General features: G+C 47.4%; 1 protein-coding gene across 6 annotated transcripts in view; it reads left to right on the top strand.

The window, feature by feature from the left end:
* RUBCN (rubicon autophagy regulator) overlaps window positions 1-15,022 on the top strand; it is a 47,949-nt gene that overhangs the window by 22,724 nt on the left and 10,203 nt on the right. For 4 of the 6 annotated variants that reach the window (XM_078389710.1, XM_078389709.1, XM_078389714.1 and 1 more), the window contains 9 exons: window positions 47-610; window positions 1,999-2,043; window positions 3,593-3,688; window positions 4,152-4,267; window positions 5,589-5,784; window positions 6,758-6,859; window positions 7,523-7,597; window positions 10,424-10,484; window positions 12,238-12,370. In XM_078389710.1, coding sequence (XP_078245836.1) covers window positions 47-610; window positions 1,999-2,043; window positions 3,593-3,688; window positions 4,152-4,267; window positions 5,589-5,784; window positions 6,758-6,859; window positions 7,523-7,597; window positions 10,424-10,484; window positions 12,238-12,370 — 1,388 coding nt within the window. The remainder of the gene's footprint in view (window positions 1-46; window positions 611-1,998; window positions 2,044-3,592; window positions 3,689-4,151; window positions 4,268-5,588; window positions 5,785-6,757; window positions 6,860-7,522; window positions 7,598-10,423; window positions 10,485-12,237; window positions 12,371-15,022) is intronic. The other 2 variants (XM_078389711.1, XM_078389712.1) reach the window with 2 other exon arrangements.

Raw genomic sequence — 15,022 nt, 5'->3', positions numbered from 1 at the left:
CTGTCTTACTTTTTTTTTTTCTCTTTCCTTCCCTGCCTTTTTCCAGACAGGAGATTGTCAAACCCTTCGGTATGCAGCAGTACCAGCCAGCCTCAGGATCACACCCTATGTGCCTCACCTCCGTGGCAGCCGGAGGGCAGGTCCCCCCAGCGCTTAATGGCTCCTCTTCCACAACTCACTGTCTCTTGCCCTAAAGACTCCCTTTCAGCTGGTGAGATGAGTGCTAGCGTCTCTGCCAACCCTCCTAGTGAGCCCTGCTGGACAGGCCAGGATGACACTGATGGGCCCGAATACTTGGCCATTGGGAATCTGGGCAGGCAGAGTCGGGCTGGCAGCAGCCCAAGCGAAGCCAGCACAGGCACCACCAACAGCATTGGGAGCAGCACCTCCAATCTGTTCTCATCCAGTAGCTCTCAGAAACGAGAGTCTGTCTGCTCCTTGGGAGAGCAGAGGGCCAGCAGCAGCAGCAGCAGCAATAGCAATCGAGGAATGAGCTTCTTGCGCAGGTCCAGCTTCTCAGAAGGACAGACAACAGCTCGACAAGGGATGCTCAGAAGGAGCCACATGCGCTCCCACTCGGACACCAGTGTGGCCTCTGGGAAGGCTCGCGGTAAGTGGCAAAGGGGATGATAGACTAAGCCTTGGCCTGTTACTACTGCGGCTCTTAAATGTAGTGGCTCCTTTTGAAAGTTGTACACAGACCGCCATTGTTCCTTTTCTCCCACTCAGCCACCAGCTGTTTTCCCACAGCTGGCAATGTGCACTTGGAGAGAATAAAGGATTGTGAAGGTTCCCAGTAGAAATGGAAAGATTTATCTCTGCTCTGCTTGTAAACACTTTGAGATCATTCACACATCTGTCATGAAACTAATTTCTTGACTCCTGCTCTGTATTGTGTGTGGTATAGGAGCTAATCTAGGTTAGGGTCGTCACATATGTCACACTGACAGATTGCCCATATCTCTTAAGCAGGAGTGTGGCTGCAGTCTCTGTGGGGTTATCTGTCATGGACGATGAGCTGGACTAAAACCAGTGGTGGGTGCGACCAAAGGGAAAATTACACCCTTCCTTCCTTCCTCCCTCCCTCCTCCCTCCCTCCCTCCCTCCCTCTTTCCTTTCTCCTGGTTCATCACGTTCCCTTAGATCAGGGGTCTCCAAACTACAGCCCAGGGGCTATGTCCAGCCCACCTTGCTATTTTATCTGGCCCATTCCCTTCGGCCCATGCCTATATGTGCGTGGGTGGGCAGGGTGCGTGCGTGCATGCAAAGGTCAGTGCGGGCAGGTGTATGGGCGGGTGCAAGTTCCTTTGGCCCTCAAAAATAATATGATGTGGCCCTCACTCTCAAACGTTTGGAGCCCCGTGCCTTGGATGGATTTATGACATTTGCTAAAGTTCTGAACAGATTCTTTTCAGAGGATGTCTGCAGTTGGGTCAAAGTACGTGGTAGGTTGTTGTCTCATGCTCTAAAGCCCCTTTACTCAAATGCCTGTAAGAGGAGCTTGACCTCCTCCTGCACTGGAGGCCACCCCTTGTGTCATGCATCTGCCAACTGCAGCACTTATAGGATCACGTGTCATGGGCACCACGTTGCTTTAAGATATCCTGCAAGAGCTTTCTGCAGGCTCTTCAGAAAGCAGTAGTGAAACTCAACCCATCAGTAGTCAGTGCAGGTGGTAGAGGAGAAAAAGCCCATGATAACTGGAGCACGGGTGTAGCAAAGGTCTTGATGAAGAACTCATAAGGCCTGGTATGGCACATGGGCACTCCTTTTAAAGAAACATGTAAAAATTTGAGGAGTTTGCCTAAACAGAGAGTGGCGTGGGCAATGCTGAGAACTTTCTGTGGTCTTCCAAGGGTGAGCAATGACGGTGTCCCTGGGGGAGCTGCAGGGGGGGGGGGGAACACATGCAGAACTCCACTTTGGTAAGTAACTCTCCTCTTTCTCTTTCCTCTCCTTTAAAACTCCCATTTTCTGCTTGACTGCCTATAACTTTAGGAGGGCACAGAAACATCAGCATTATAATGGAAGATCCTGTAGCAGGTTTGGGACCCAGCATGTTGCAAACCACACATACCCTAAACCCAACATTGTTATTGGTTGTTGCATTGCCGTCGCTGCCTTTCTTTACAGTCTGGTGTCAACCTCAAAAGCCTTTGAGAAACAGCATGTCGAGGATTTTGAACTGGCCTAGTATTTGTGGTTGGGCTGCTGTCTTGAAGGTTAGCACAGGGTCAGAGAAGATCTCCTTGTCTGTCTTTAGCAGCAGTAAGAGTGAGATTCTTATCTGGACTTTGTACAAAGCCTTGGCTTCTGACTTCCTTTCCTTGGAGAGTGGCGCTACTCAGTGTAAGGATTCTTCTGGAAAAGAGGAAAAGGACCGGACAGGTACTGGTGAGATGTTGTATATCTTGCAAATTTAGGAGACATTTGCAGAACACTTCTTAACACAAAAAAGCAACCGCAGCTTAGCTTTGGCTCCAAGGAAATGCTCTAACCTGTGTCTGTAGGGCAGTAGTTTCCATAAAAGATACGGACCCACATTAGATCGTTCCCAATATTGGTTGTGGTGCTGGAACTGTTAATTTAGGTGGTAGTTTTGCCATGCTGGGAAAGAGCAGTGCAAGGCCCATTCTGCCTACTGTTGAGAAAAGACATTTTTAGAAATTATCTTGTTTGACACAGTGTTTTCTGTGTTGGGAAAATATGACCTGTGATTTGGGCCTGATCTTCTTAGCTAGTGGAGTTGACACCAGAGTCTCCCTTGCCCTCACCTTCTCTATTCTTTTATTTTTATTTATTTATTTTACTGTGTTTCCCTGAAAATAAGACAGGGAAATTTTGCTCCAAAAATGCATTAGGGCTTATTTTCAGGGGATGTTTTATTTTACAGTCCAGTCATCTTCTTCTGGTTGCTGCACAAGGTGGAGTTGCACAAGGGTGCAGGGCAGGGTTTCACTTAACTAGGGCTTATTTTTGGGGAAGTGCTTATACTATGAGCATCCTGAAAAATCCTACTAGGGCTTATATTCGGGTTAGGTCTTATTTTCAGGGAAACAGGGTACCACTGCATGTTCTATATACATATTATCTCATACATTGGTTTCCTTCCATGCCTTTCATTTCCTTAAATACATCCTTGTTCACTTTGTACCAAGGTTACTGGGAATAAGCCACTTTCTCCATGGTTGTGAGGAAAATCTTAGTTTGGCTAAGTTGACGCTGAAAGACCGTTTACCTGGTTGTGGTGCTCAACTGCGTCTCAAGTGGAAGTTCTGTTTGGCTTTCTCAGACCCAACCCGGCGGCACAACTTGTGACACTGTCTCTAGACCACTGTGTTGGACCATCTCCTGTTTGAACCTCATGCATGATTTTCACCCACCTGAAAGCGTGCTCCACACACAGCCTCTGTTTTTGCCGTTGTTTCTTCTGATTCCCATTCGTCCGTACGATCCTGTTCCTTTCTTTATATTGGCTTCTTCTTTTTTCATGGTGCCTCATTATGCCCCAACCATTTCTGAGGATGTTCTGATGAAGACTGATTCTGATCAAGGTCCTTGACTGACCTCTTTGTTTTCGATATTATCCTAGAATCCACTGGAGATGTTTCCGGGTGCAAAGGCAACGTATCCCGCTCGGCACAGAGCGGCCGAGGGAACACACCTGACTCTGTCTACATGGAATATGGTGAGTAAGGTAAAACAGTGTCTCCCTTGTTTCACAGCTCTACCTGGGAGCTGGAGCTCAAGAGGCGAGCTGTTGTAGACTCTCCGTCAAGCTTTTTGCTAAAGGTTGTGGCTTCTCTCCCCACCCAGTCAGGACCTGTGCTGTCCTACATCAGAGTTTCCTAATCACCCGTGAAACACTTAACGTAGTCTAGGTGGGGTAGGGGGTTGCTAAGAGTTCTGTCTCCTTATTCTATTGCAGTTTTAATATTCCATCACTTACTTGGCCCTTTTTGATATAGAGTGTTGATCTGTGAACTTCAGATAAGCCAGTCTGTGGTAGAGTAAGGCCTTTCACAACAGTATTGGCTTCTGCTGCCATGGTTCTGATTCTCCAAATCTCATAAAGCTGGCTTTTGAGGAAGTGCTTAGGATTTGAAGAATTTCCTTCCCTCCCCCATGCCCTTTTTCTTTCCCCCATTCAGATACTGGGCAGTATCTACACTCTGGAGAAGGAATGTTTCGGAGGCCCTCCGAAGGCCAGTCTCTGATCAGTTACTTGTCAGAGCAAGATTTTGGCAGCTGTGCAGACTTGGAAAAGGTAAGTGTAGAAAAGAGCGAAACCTTGGACAAGTGTGCTGACCTATAGCAGGAAGCAGCATGACAAAAAGCAAGGACGGAGCATGAAAAGAGGTTCACCAAACACGGACAGCTTCCCGGAGATTCCTTCTCAGGAAGATTTCTTTCCATATTAAAATGAGACTTTGCACTCTCAAGTCAGTCAGATTCCATGTTGCCCATAAAAGTGTATGCTCCAAATGGCTACCAGACTGGCACCTTAATACTAAGATTCATATTACATTTTCATTTTTTAAAAAAACCCAGAATTTATATGCACGGGTCACATTGGCCACGTTTTACCCAAACTATGGTACATTAGTATTTCATTTCAGAGTTATAGCTGGAAAAATCATTTTAGGGCTAACTATGAGCTAGACCATAAAATGCCCCCCACCCCCGCTGCAAAAGCTGTAGTGAGCATGTGCTGATCTTGAAAAAGCCCAACCGGTTGTGGTGGGCCTTCATCACCTGGACTGAATGTATGCAGGTGAACATGTAGGGAGGAAAATTAGCATCCTCAAGAACATAGGTTTCCAATTCAAAACGATGGTGTTCTGTTCCGAAGAAACAACAGATCAACAGACTTCATTTTGGCACAAGCTACCATGATCCACAAGCAGTTACAGCAAATAAAACTTGCTGGAATGTAAAACTCTTGGTTGTTTTCAGCTGCATGGAATGTAAATTGGATTTCGCCTTGTAATTTCCAGGGGAAGAGCAGTGATAATTAGTGATTATGAGCCACCCATCTGGAAGCAGTCTCATTTCTACGATATTGCTATGAGACCATCCCTACACAATCTCACTTGTTGCTTGTTGTTTGGGTGTGAGATGGAAAGGGAAAGGGAAGGAGCAGAGAACCTAGCTTCCTGGGCTATTGCAGCCGTGGATAGAAGAGATGCAGGGTCTGTGAACTCAGTCTTGTTGAAAAAGAAGGCAACTTATCTCAGCCAAGATTCATGCTCAAGACTTATGCCCCCAACATAGCGGGCCAGAACATTAATTTGTTTGGGAGAGTGGAGCGATGTATGAAAGTCTTAGGCTGAGTTTTATCAGGTTTTGTGCTGATTTTTATGCACTTCCCATTTCTGTAATTCTAAAAAATGCACACAGGGCTGGCTAGGTATAGTTCTAGGTTTTGCGTTTGTGTTTTTGACCAGGCTCAGATTTTGAAAAGGGAAGACTATTGAAGGAGTAACCAAGATGCCACTTTATTAACTCCTTGCCCTGTTTCTCTGGGAAAAGTCTCTCTTTCTCCATTTCTTCACTGTGCTGCTCCAATCTTTCTTCCCTTCCTCCAGGAAAACGCTCACTTCAGCATCTGTGAGTCCCTCATTGCTGCCATTGAGCTGATGAAGTGCAACATGATGAGCCGGCAATGGGAAGAGGAGGAGGAAGACAGTGACAAGGAGATCCAGGAGCTGAAGCAGAAGATCCGTCTCCGGCGACTACAGATCAGGACCCGCCACCTCCACCCCAGTTACCTCGGCTCAGACAGTGAGTGCCTCCTTCCCTCCCTCCCTCCCTCCCTCCCTCTGCTGTGTGAGAGGCAGTCTTGATTTAACTATTTTGCCCTTAGGATGAGGGAAGTGTCTCCCTGGAAGTTTATCTTATTAGGGATCCCTGAGGCTGTACATTTATAACAATCACCCAAGAGCACCTGCTAGACATTGATGTCCATTCTTGCCTGACAGGCCACCTCTTAGGTCAAGGAAAGGGTAAAGTAAAAGGTAAAGGCTCCCCTGGACATTGAGTCCAGTCGTGTCCAACTCTAGGGCGCAGTGGTCATCCCCATTTCCAAGCCATAGAGCCAGCGTTTATCCGAAGACCATTTCCGTGGTCACGTGGCTAGCGCGACTAGATACGGAACGTCGTGACCTTCCCACCGTGGTAGTGCCTATTTATCGATTTGCATTTTTACATGCTTTCAAACTGCTAGGTTGCCAGGAGCTGGGACAATGACAGGAGCTCCCTCCCTCGCGTGGTTTTGATTTTCTGACCTTGCAGGACAGAGGCTTCTGCAGTTTAACCTGCAGTGCCACCATGTCCCCAAGGAAAGGGTATTTGGGGTCAATTAATAAAGGATTAGACAGCTGTTGGTCCATGGGCTGGTCTGTCAGTGGGAAGGGAGCAGTCGGTCGGCAGAGGGGGTGGAGGTTCCCCTCCCCCCTGGCACAAACCTGAAAAAGCAAACTGCGAACCAGTTCATTTTTCCATTTCCCCCCGTTTTGTGCCCATCTCTTAATAATAGCTAAAAAGATGCGAAGGGAGTGAAAGGGTCGTCCTATACCTACAAATGTGTTCTGGAAAGGAGGAATCAGCTGACGAGAAGCTGAAGACTCTCTAGGAATCGTCCAAGAACTTTGGAGCCAGCCCTGTAAAGTGTCCTCAGCTCTGTCCTCTAGTCATTCCTATTTACTGATTGGGGAACTTTCATAGGCATATATTTCTTATTCCACCGCCCTTCTAGGCCTCTTGGCAACAGACAGCGGGTCCCATTTCAGTTCCCGAGACTCGACGTGCTTGTCTGACTCAGGTTCTGCAGAAGAAGTGGATGAGTATGAGATTAAAGGTAAGAGTTGGAATTGCTGGGTACATCCTGTGTTTTTCTTTTTGTTATTCAAACTGGAAAAAAAACGGCTTTATACAGACACTGTGGGCTTGTCTAGACAAGTGTTTTTCAGCCGTGGGTCCCCAGATGTTCTTGGACTCTGAACTCCCAGAAACCTTCACTGCTCGCTGTCCTGACCAGTATTTCTGGGAGTTGGAGTCCAAGAACGTCCGGGGACCCAAGGTTGGGAACCGCTGGCTCTAGACCAGTTAGTTCTCTTCCCTCTATTTGCCAGCTGTTCTCCAATATCTTGGAAACAATGGCTTCCCAGCCGTCTTCACTAATTCTAGTAATTCAGAAATCTAGGATCTGCACACTACACATGCATATGGTGGTTGATTTCTATGAATAACAGTAAGATCTAACACATGCTGTGGATGCGCACCTGAGTGTAGGCCCCAGAATAGGTGCGATTCCCAGGGATTCCTGGTGAGAATAATGGAGAGGGAAAGGCTTCCCTGAAGATGCAAAGCTTTGAAAACCATGGGTTTCATTTCCAAGGACTTTGATCACTGGCGGGTGGGGTCTTGCCGGTCCTCACTCTTGTTGTGCTTAGACCTTGTCCTCCCCCTCCACTCCTCCTCCTGCTGACATGCGATATTTTGTCATCACCGTATCATGCAGATGGTAACGATGGATCTAACCTGATTCAAATGTCCAAGAATGGCCTGTCGGTCTCAATGGCTTCCTTGTTTTCAGGTAGATACCCCACTCCCAAGCCTCACCTGTCTCCATGTCAGCTAGTCTGTGTGTTCCTGCAGGCACAACGAGTTCGGTCACCCTTGGGATGGACTGCATGGGACTCCAGGGCTTTCCTGTAGGGTTCCTGTTTTACAGAGTTCCCTTGTTTTAAATCCTTACGTTACGGTAAATGTAGACAATCCCACAAGACAGCCGGAAGCTGAACATGGTTTCAGTCTCAGCTGCCACAAAGCATCTCAAGTGACTCTTCCAAAAGAGTGTAGTGTCCCTTCGAAAGGGCTGCTGTGTTCCAGCCTTGCTATCCATAGGTAGTGTGCATAAATTCAAGAAGGCCCAGTTGAGTTCTTGTCAAGGTAATCACAGCCATTACTTCTAGCAGAAGGCAGAGTCAAGTTTTTCATGGCTCATGTCAGCTATCTCCTTCCGTTGCTCAGGGTCAGAAGCTTTTTAGGTGTGGATAAAAACGGTCCAGCTGGCTTATGCTGAGGTGAGATCCGTGTCATTCAGAATTGTGTCCCTTTCAGTGGACAGCCACATGCCTCTGGCAATGAGCAGGCAGAGAGAGTGGTGGAATAAATACCTCTGGAGGTGGATGAAGTTTGCTTACACGTGGCAATTTCCCATCATGAATGTCCTTGAGTGTAAGGCCCAGATTGTAGGGTATGTTGGAGGGGGAAATTCATCTCTCTCAAGTATCTGTTCCTTAAGTACAGTACTTTTTCTTAAGTATCTGCTTCCTTAAAATGCATAGTGGCCTGACATAACTCAAAAGAAGACCCACCCTTCTTAGCAGCCAATGCCGTTATGCCCAGTACTTTCTTGGTGTTAAACCTGTTCTTGGGCTATACAACCTCAGCCAATGTGCCAGAATATTCTTCAGTTCCAGAAAAAGTAGCCGTTCCATCCAGGTATAAATCTGCCTTGTCATGAAGAAAGGTAGTGCCTTCTTTCCTGACATGGTCGTTTCTGCATAAAAGTGGGAGCGTGGCAGTTTGTTTTTGACAGAGCTACATCACTGTGTTCATGTCATTTAGTCTGTGTGTCTCTTGCACCTTTTCCCCCATTGGAAGTCCAGGGGCAGTCCGGCCTCTCTGGAAAAAGCTCCATGGAGATCCCATGGACACACCCTTTGTGGTCTCGGAAGGAGAAGGGCAAAGATCACCAGCTTCAGATAGTTTGGCCAATTCATGGTGACCTTTTCAGTTTCTTTCTTGTACCTGATCTCTGGCCACCAACTAGTTGATGACGGTTTGCAGAGGGAAGTTGGGGGGGGGGGAAGGAGGCCACAATAAGATCCTTATCTTGCAGCAGGTGCAAGCGAGGAGGGGGCTTGTTCGTTTATTATAAAGATTTACTGCCACCTCCTTTCCATGTGTTGTGAGGCTGACAAGAGGAATAGCTGCCAAGAAATAAGACAGGGACAGACCTATTGGGGAGAATGAGAAGCAAAATGTCATTAAAAAGCAAAAAAGAAACATCACAAAAAGTGGGATTAAAAGAACAGAGCAGATAAAATATTGTCCATAGGAACAGTCGTGAGATCATTAAAAAATAGTCTTACTGGGCAAAGGCCTATCTAAGGAAGGTTTTCACGTAACAAGTGGAAAGTCACTACTGAGAGGTTGCACAATCCACGCTAGAGGATGGTTCCACACATTGCATGAACCTGTTTGGGAGATTTCTGTTTTGCTCCATCCAATCCCTCATTTATAAGTCCCTTCTCTCTTTGCAGTCCACCCAAGGCCCAAACACAGGGATCTTAAATAACTGGCAGGCTGTGACACTTGGCTTGCATAGTGATCACGACTTGCCTATGTTTGAACTATTTTCTCTTCTGCGGAGTGACTAAACCTTTTTACTAACACCTTGTGACTAACTTCTGTTCCCATGCATGTGTTTGAGTAGCAGCGAGTGACTTAAGCTCCTGTGTGGCTTGTAAGCTTTCTGTCCTAACCCCATGGTAGTCTTATTGGTTCCCTGTGTTTCTAAGTCTCTTTGGTGCGCGGCCCAGGCTAGGACAAGACACTTGTGGCTAGCATCGCTTTTAGCCCCTGAAAAATTGGTGTGCAAAGTCAAGGACAAGATCAAATTGATGGTCCATTTAGTTCAACCTCCTGAGTGATCATCCTCAGCCGGATTCCCTCTGGAGGGCTGGGGAGGAGCTTTCACTGATATCTTTGGGGAAAGGGACCAAACACCTCTTGCTGCCTGTTCCCAGCCCCCAGTTGAAGGACCTAATAGACAGTCCTTTGTTATGAAATAACTTAATTTCAGTGGGAGGGGTCATGTTAAGAATTGCTCAGAGGGATCGTACTACTCAGGTCAGAAGCAGGATGAGCTAAGCTCCCCTTCTTTCCGGGTCTGTTTCAGTCTTTCTGCCTGGCAACCTTTCCTGCAATATGTCATTTCTTGATGGCAACAGAGGAGGCCTGCTAGGAAGCAGTGGCTCACATGTCCTGTCCAACCGGCCTGTATTGTGGTGGAGTGGCTCAAATCAGATTGGGTTGAGGACCGGGTATTGCCTATCCTGATGCAACTCAGCCAGCCATTCCTCATGTGTGGCCTCCAACTTTAGACAGCCTGCTTTAAATATTGAACGATACTCATTAACATCATTATTTGAGGCAGTGATCGTAGGTGCTGCTGAAAGTGGACCAGTTTTACCAAGAGTTAGAGCTCATGCTCTCCATGAAGCCTTGCCCTGCAATCCAGTGCCGTCCCCTTTCTGGCTGTAGATCAGTTCCTTGCGCAGACATGTCTGTCTCACACAGTTATCGCCGTATCTAATTTCTCTTCCCTTGTCCCTGGCATGTTGTGTCCTAGATGCAGACATCAAGAAGAATGTGGCCCCCAACAAGAGGTCTTTCCGTGCATCTGGTTGCACGTAAGTATCTGCGCTGAAGCACAGAAATGGCGCCATACACTGGTCCTCCTGTATGATGGGCAAAATGCAAAGAAGAGTTAGGATGGAAGGAGTGTTGGCTGTGGGAGAAATGGATTGATTTACCGTATTTTTTCTGTGTATAAGACGGTACTTTTATCTAAAATTGTTAGACTAAAAATTGAGGCTTGTCTTATACATGGAAGTAGGGGGGAAGGGATCAAAGCATTGCAGGATCGCAGCCCTTTGATCCTGCAGCCCTGTGGGGCTTAGGAAGTGGAGAGGGAAAGCAGCCATGAAAGGGCTGAGATCCTATAGCCCTTTCTTGGCTGCTTTCCCCCTCTACTTCCTAAGCCTTTTGATTCCTGCTTTTGCAGGGCTTAGGAAATGGAGGGGGAAAGCAGTGATCACATTTTCTAATTTGGGGTTAGAAAAGTGGGGGTTGTCTTATACACAGAAAAAAAATACAGTAATTAAGATACAGATAGAATTCACCTGCAAGTCATATACAGTGGTGCCTCACTTAACGAGCACACCGTTTAACGACGAATCTGCGTAGCAATGCGGATTTTACGATCGTTTTTACGATCGCATTGCGATGTTTTAATAGGTAAAACATCGCATTGCGATGATCAGTAAGCGTTTCGCTTACTGATCTTCGCATTGCGATGTTTTAGAAACAGCTGATCGGCGTTTCCAGAATGGCCGCCGGATGAAGAAAATGGGCGCCCGCAGCGTTTTCATGCCGATTCCTCGCTTACCGAGGCAGTGAAAATGGCGGCCCTATGGAGGATTCCCGCTTAGCGGTGAGTTTACCCCCCATAGGAATGCATTAAACGGAGTTTAATGCGTTCCTAAGGGGTTTTCATTTCCGTATAGCGATGTTTCCGGTTAGCGACGTTCTTCCTGGAACGGATTAACGTCGGTATGCGGGGCACCACTGTATCTGATAGGGAGAAGGGCCCAGGAAGCGGGCAGGATCTGAAGAGTGATAAAGAACCTGAGGCTGCATTTGGTTTTCCTTAAGGATAGGCTGAGGCCCATTAGATTTAAGGCACAAGGCTAGTGACTGCTAACAACTGGAAAGCAGCCAGTGTTAAGATTATTTATAGAGAGGCAGTAAAACTGAGGAATTAATTCAATTAAGTGGAATTGGGCTTTATTTTGGAAGAGTGGGTAGGCAACCTACAGCGCTCACTATACACCTTGCCTAAGCCTAGTTTTCTTCAAGGAGGAAGTTAATTGTTCTAGCAAAAGTGAGCTGTTCATCCCCTGGGTATTCCCTGGGAGGGGGTGGAGGAGAGTCAGGGTGGGGCTGGCATGGAAAGGGGAAAGGAGGAGGAGGAGGAAGGTCCTGCCTGTTAACCAGTTCCAGTTCTGCTTTCCTTCAGCACATAGCCCCCAGTCCAAAAAGGCATTTGCCTCTTTGTTTAGTTATTTATGTGCTGCCTTTCTCCTCATAAAAGGGCCCAAAGCAGCTTGAAATCAACAACAATAGCAAAAACACACGAAACTCATTTCTATCCATTGCAGCAGAAGATGAGAATTAGAAGGTTAACCCCAAGGTGCCATGAAGAAGGTAGAAGAGTAGACCCTTGGTCTAGATGGGGGGGATAGAAGCCGAAATGAATGAATGAATGAATAAAATTGGATGGGAATGCCAGAGAGAGAGAGAGAGAGAGAGAGCCCACCTCCAAAGCAGTTCCAGCTGTTTTGCTTCCTTACCAATTTCTGCCCCCCTTTTTCCCCCCACCAGCTTCCACTCCTTCCTCAGCTCCAACTCGGCCGAGGCTGTGGCGATGGGCCTGCTGAAGCAGTTTGAAGGGATGCAGCTCCCTGCGGCGTCGGAACTGGAGTGGCTCGTGCCGGAGCACGACGCCCCACAGAAGGTAGGATTTCTGCAAGGGCAACTTGGGCCTCCTAGACCAACCCCCAGATGGTTTGGTGCTGGGAGTGGCCGCTGTGGAGTGGCGGCCAAGGGTTTGTTCGCTGATCTTGGAAACAAGTCACCAAAGCTTAAGGTAGCAGCATCTCATGGTCCAGCCGATGGGAAGGTAATCTTCTCAGGTTACCTTGGCTTGACGGGGATGGGTTGTCCTCTGCGGTACCTGACAGCAAGAGACTTCATGTTAGAAACATGGCCAAGGTGATGCAGCATTATGGTGAGAGGTGCTAGTCATGGAGGAGGAGGAGGTGTATGAGAAGGAATGGGAATCTTTTGGGTGACTTTTATGCTCAAGCCCTGGTGAAATGGACAGGAGCTGCCGAGAAGTACTTTCTGGGCTGTGATCTCCTCTTCTGGCTTGTGTCCAGAGCTTGCTGCTGGATGGAGCCCATTTAAGCCTCAGCCGGAGTTTGCTTCATCTTGCCTCGGATAAGACCGGCCTCTGTTCAATTGTCCTCTTAACTAAGGGACAGCGATGGGCTGCTGTGACGGCTTCCTTTTTTTCTTTTTCTGGGGTTCTGTCCCATCAGTTCACTCTCCTCTGTGAGGTGGGAGTTAACCTGGGCTGTGAGGGTTGGCAGTGGCATTTTTAACCCGTCGCTCTGTGCTCTCCCACATAAGCTCAGGAGTAAAAGATGCTGAGAACCGTGCAGGGGAATGGCTCCCTGAAACCGTTCTGTCCATAGCAGTGGGATAGCCTGTCTCATCCAGTGCCTCTGTAGCCGTTTCTCTTCCCTGCATCTTTTACGCCTTGGAGCCACCCTGATGGGCCATTTGCTGTTTGTTTTCAGGGACCAAGATTCTCTCTTAAAAAGCTTTTTAAGCGACCCAAGTGGTATAAGAAAAGACAGCTTTCCAAAAAGCTGCTCCTGGTATGTCCCAAAGAGGGGAGTGTGCCTAGGGAGTGTTTTGTGTTTCTGTGTGTGCTTAACAGCCTTGATGAACCACCCATCTGAGGGGCCGGGGGTGCACCCCCTGTGCGAAGCTTGTCGTTTTGCAGTGTCGGTTGAGCTCAGATGCAAAAATTAGGAGGAAACAAGAGTGGCAACTTGAGCTGTTAACCCCTGAAATCAAAAGGCCGCAGATGTGTGTGTTCAGGTGGCATGCTTTGGGCTGCACCCCAGATTCAAGAGGAATTGGGCTGGGTTCCACAGCTCTTGGATAAGATCTCTCTGATATCTTTGTAGGTCTTGCGGCGCTAGCCCATGACAGGCTACAAAGACAGTGTTTAATCCTCAGATGCACTGAAATCTTGGGTTAGTTTTTAAACAAAATTACTGTATTTTTCAGTGTATAAGATGCCCCATGTATAAGATGCCCCCACTTTTCTAATCCAAAATTAAGAAAAATAAGTGAGGCTTATCAAGTGTAGGGGGAAAGGGATCAAAGCGCTGCAGGATCACTTTGATCCCTGCTTTCCCCTCCACTTGTTTTTGTTCTTCTCTCAGCTTCCGTGTATAAGACGACACTCAATTTTTAGTCTAAAGATTTTTGACAAAAGTATAGTCTTATACATGGAAAAATACAGTATTTCCAGCTCTTACGGCCACGCAAGCAAGGATGGAAGCATATATGCTTTGCTTCGCAAAATGTCAGGGATTGAGATATTAGGGGAGAGAACATTCCCTCTGATTCTTGCTAGAGTTGCGCAGGGCCTCTCTTCCTCCTAACCCCCCCCCCCCGGACAGTTACAATGGGAGCCGGAAGTAAACAGGCAGTAACATCTGGCTGTGTGGGATCCATGCAATGCTGCACGCAGAACTCAGAGGGAACATGGCTAGGCAGGCAGCAGTTACGGAAGGTGCATTGGCTGAGGTTAAGAAAATGGAACAGCCCTGACGGTGTGCGTGGATGGGGTGTAGGTGCCAGCTCAAAGCTGCTGCTCTGCGTTGTTAGAGAGGACCACACATTTTAACAACCTATAGCATGGAAGCCTGGGCAGTGTGGCAAAGGGGTCTCGCAAGCATCCCCCCCACCCCCTTGGCAGCTAATTATTCTCATATACCTTGGTCTTGCAACTCAGTCCTGCCTTGTGCGAGGGTCACTCTGCGGGTTGCATTTTCTGCAGATGTGAATGGATTTCCACCTAAAGGTGGGCTCTGCTTGCTGTGCTAACGGCTGAGTTCAAAGGCCACATTGCCACTTGGCAAATGAAATCTAACCCAAAGTAACCCCTGCTGCAGCGGCTTGGCAGATATTCCTGGGTTTTGACTGCTTTACTGTCTGTGACCTCCTTTCCAGTTCATGCACCATATTATGGGTATTGTCTCCTTTAGTCCTCCGATTTCTGTATCCATTTTTCTAATTGGCAGTTAATTCATGGACTACTGCTATTTCATGGATAAATCCAAAAGGAGAATATCTGCCAGAAATTTCAAGGTGCCTTGTTAGGAGGTGGGATTGTAGCACTTTGGGATAAATTTTAAAAACCTTATGATGGGATTCAAACGTAGAGAGTAATGATTGTGGAATAACCATTAGGCTACTGCAGGGTTTCCCATGCAGCCCTCAAGCAGCAGCAATTCAGTGTTAAACAGTATCTCTCTCTTGTTGTCTCTGCACCTTTTTGGAGGGTTTGGGATGGGGAAGAAGAGTT

The sequence above is a fragment of the Pogona vitticeps genome, chromosome 3, assembly GCF_051106095.1.
Source record: "Pogona vitticeps strain Pit_001003342236 chromosome 3, PviZW2.1, whole genome shotgun sequence".
NCBI classification, from domain to species: Eukaryota; Metazoa; Chordata; class Lepidosauria; order Squamata; family Agamidae; genus Pogona; species Pogona vitticeps.
Note: the sequence above shows the minus strand (reverse complement) of the source record. Positions and strands in the feature narration are given on the sequence as shown.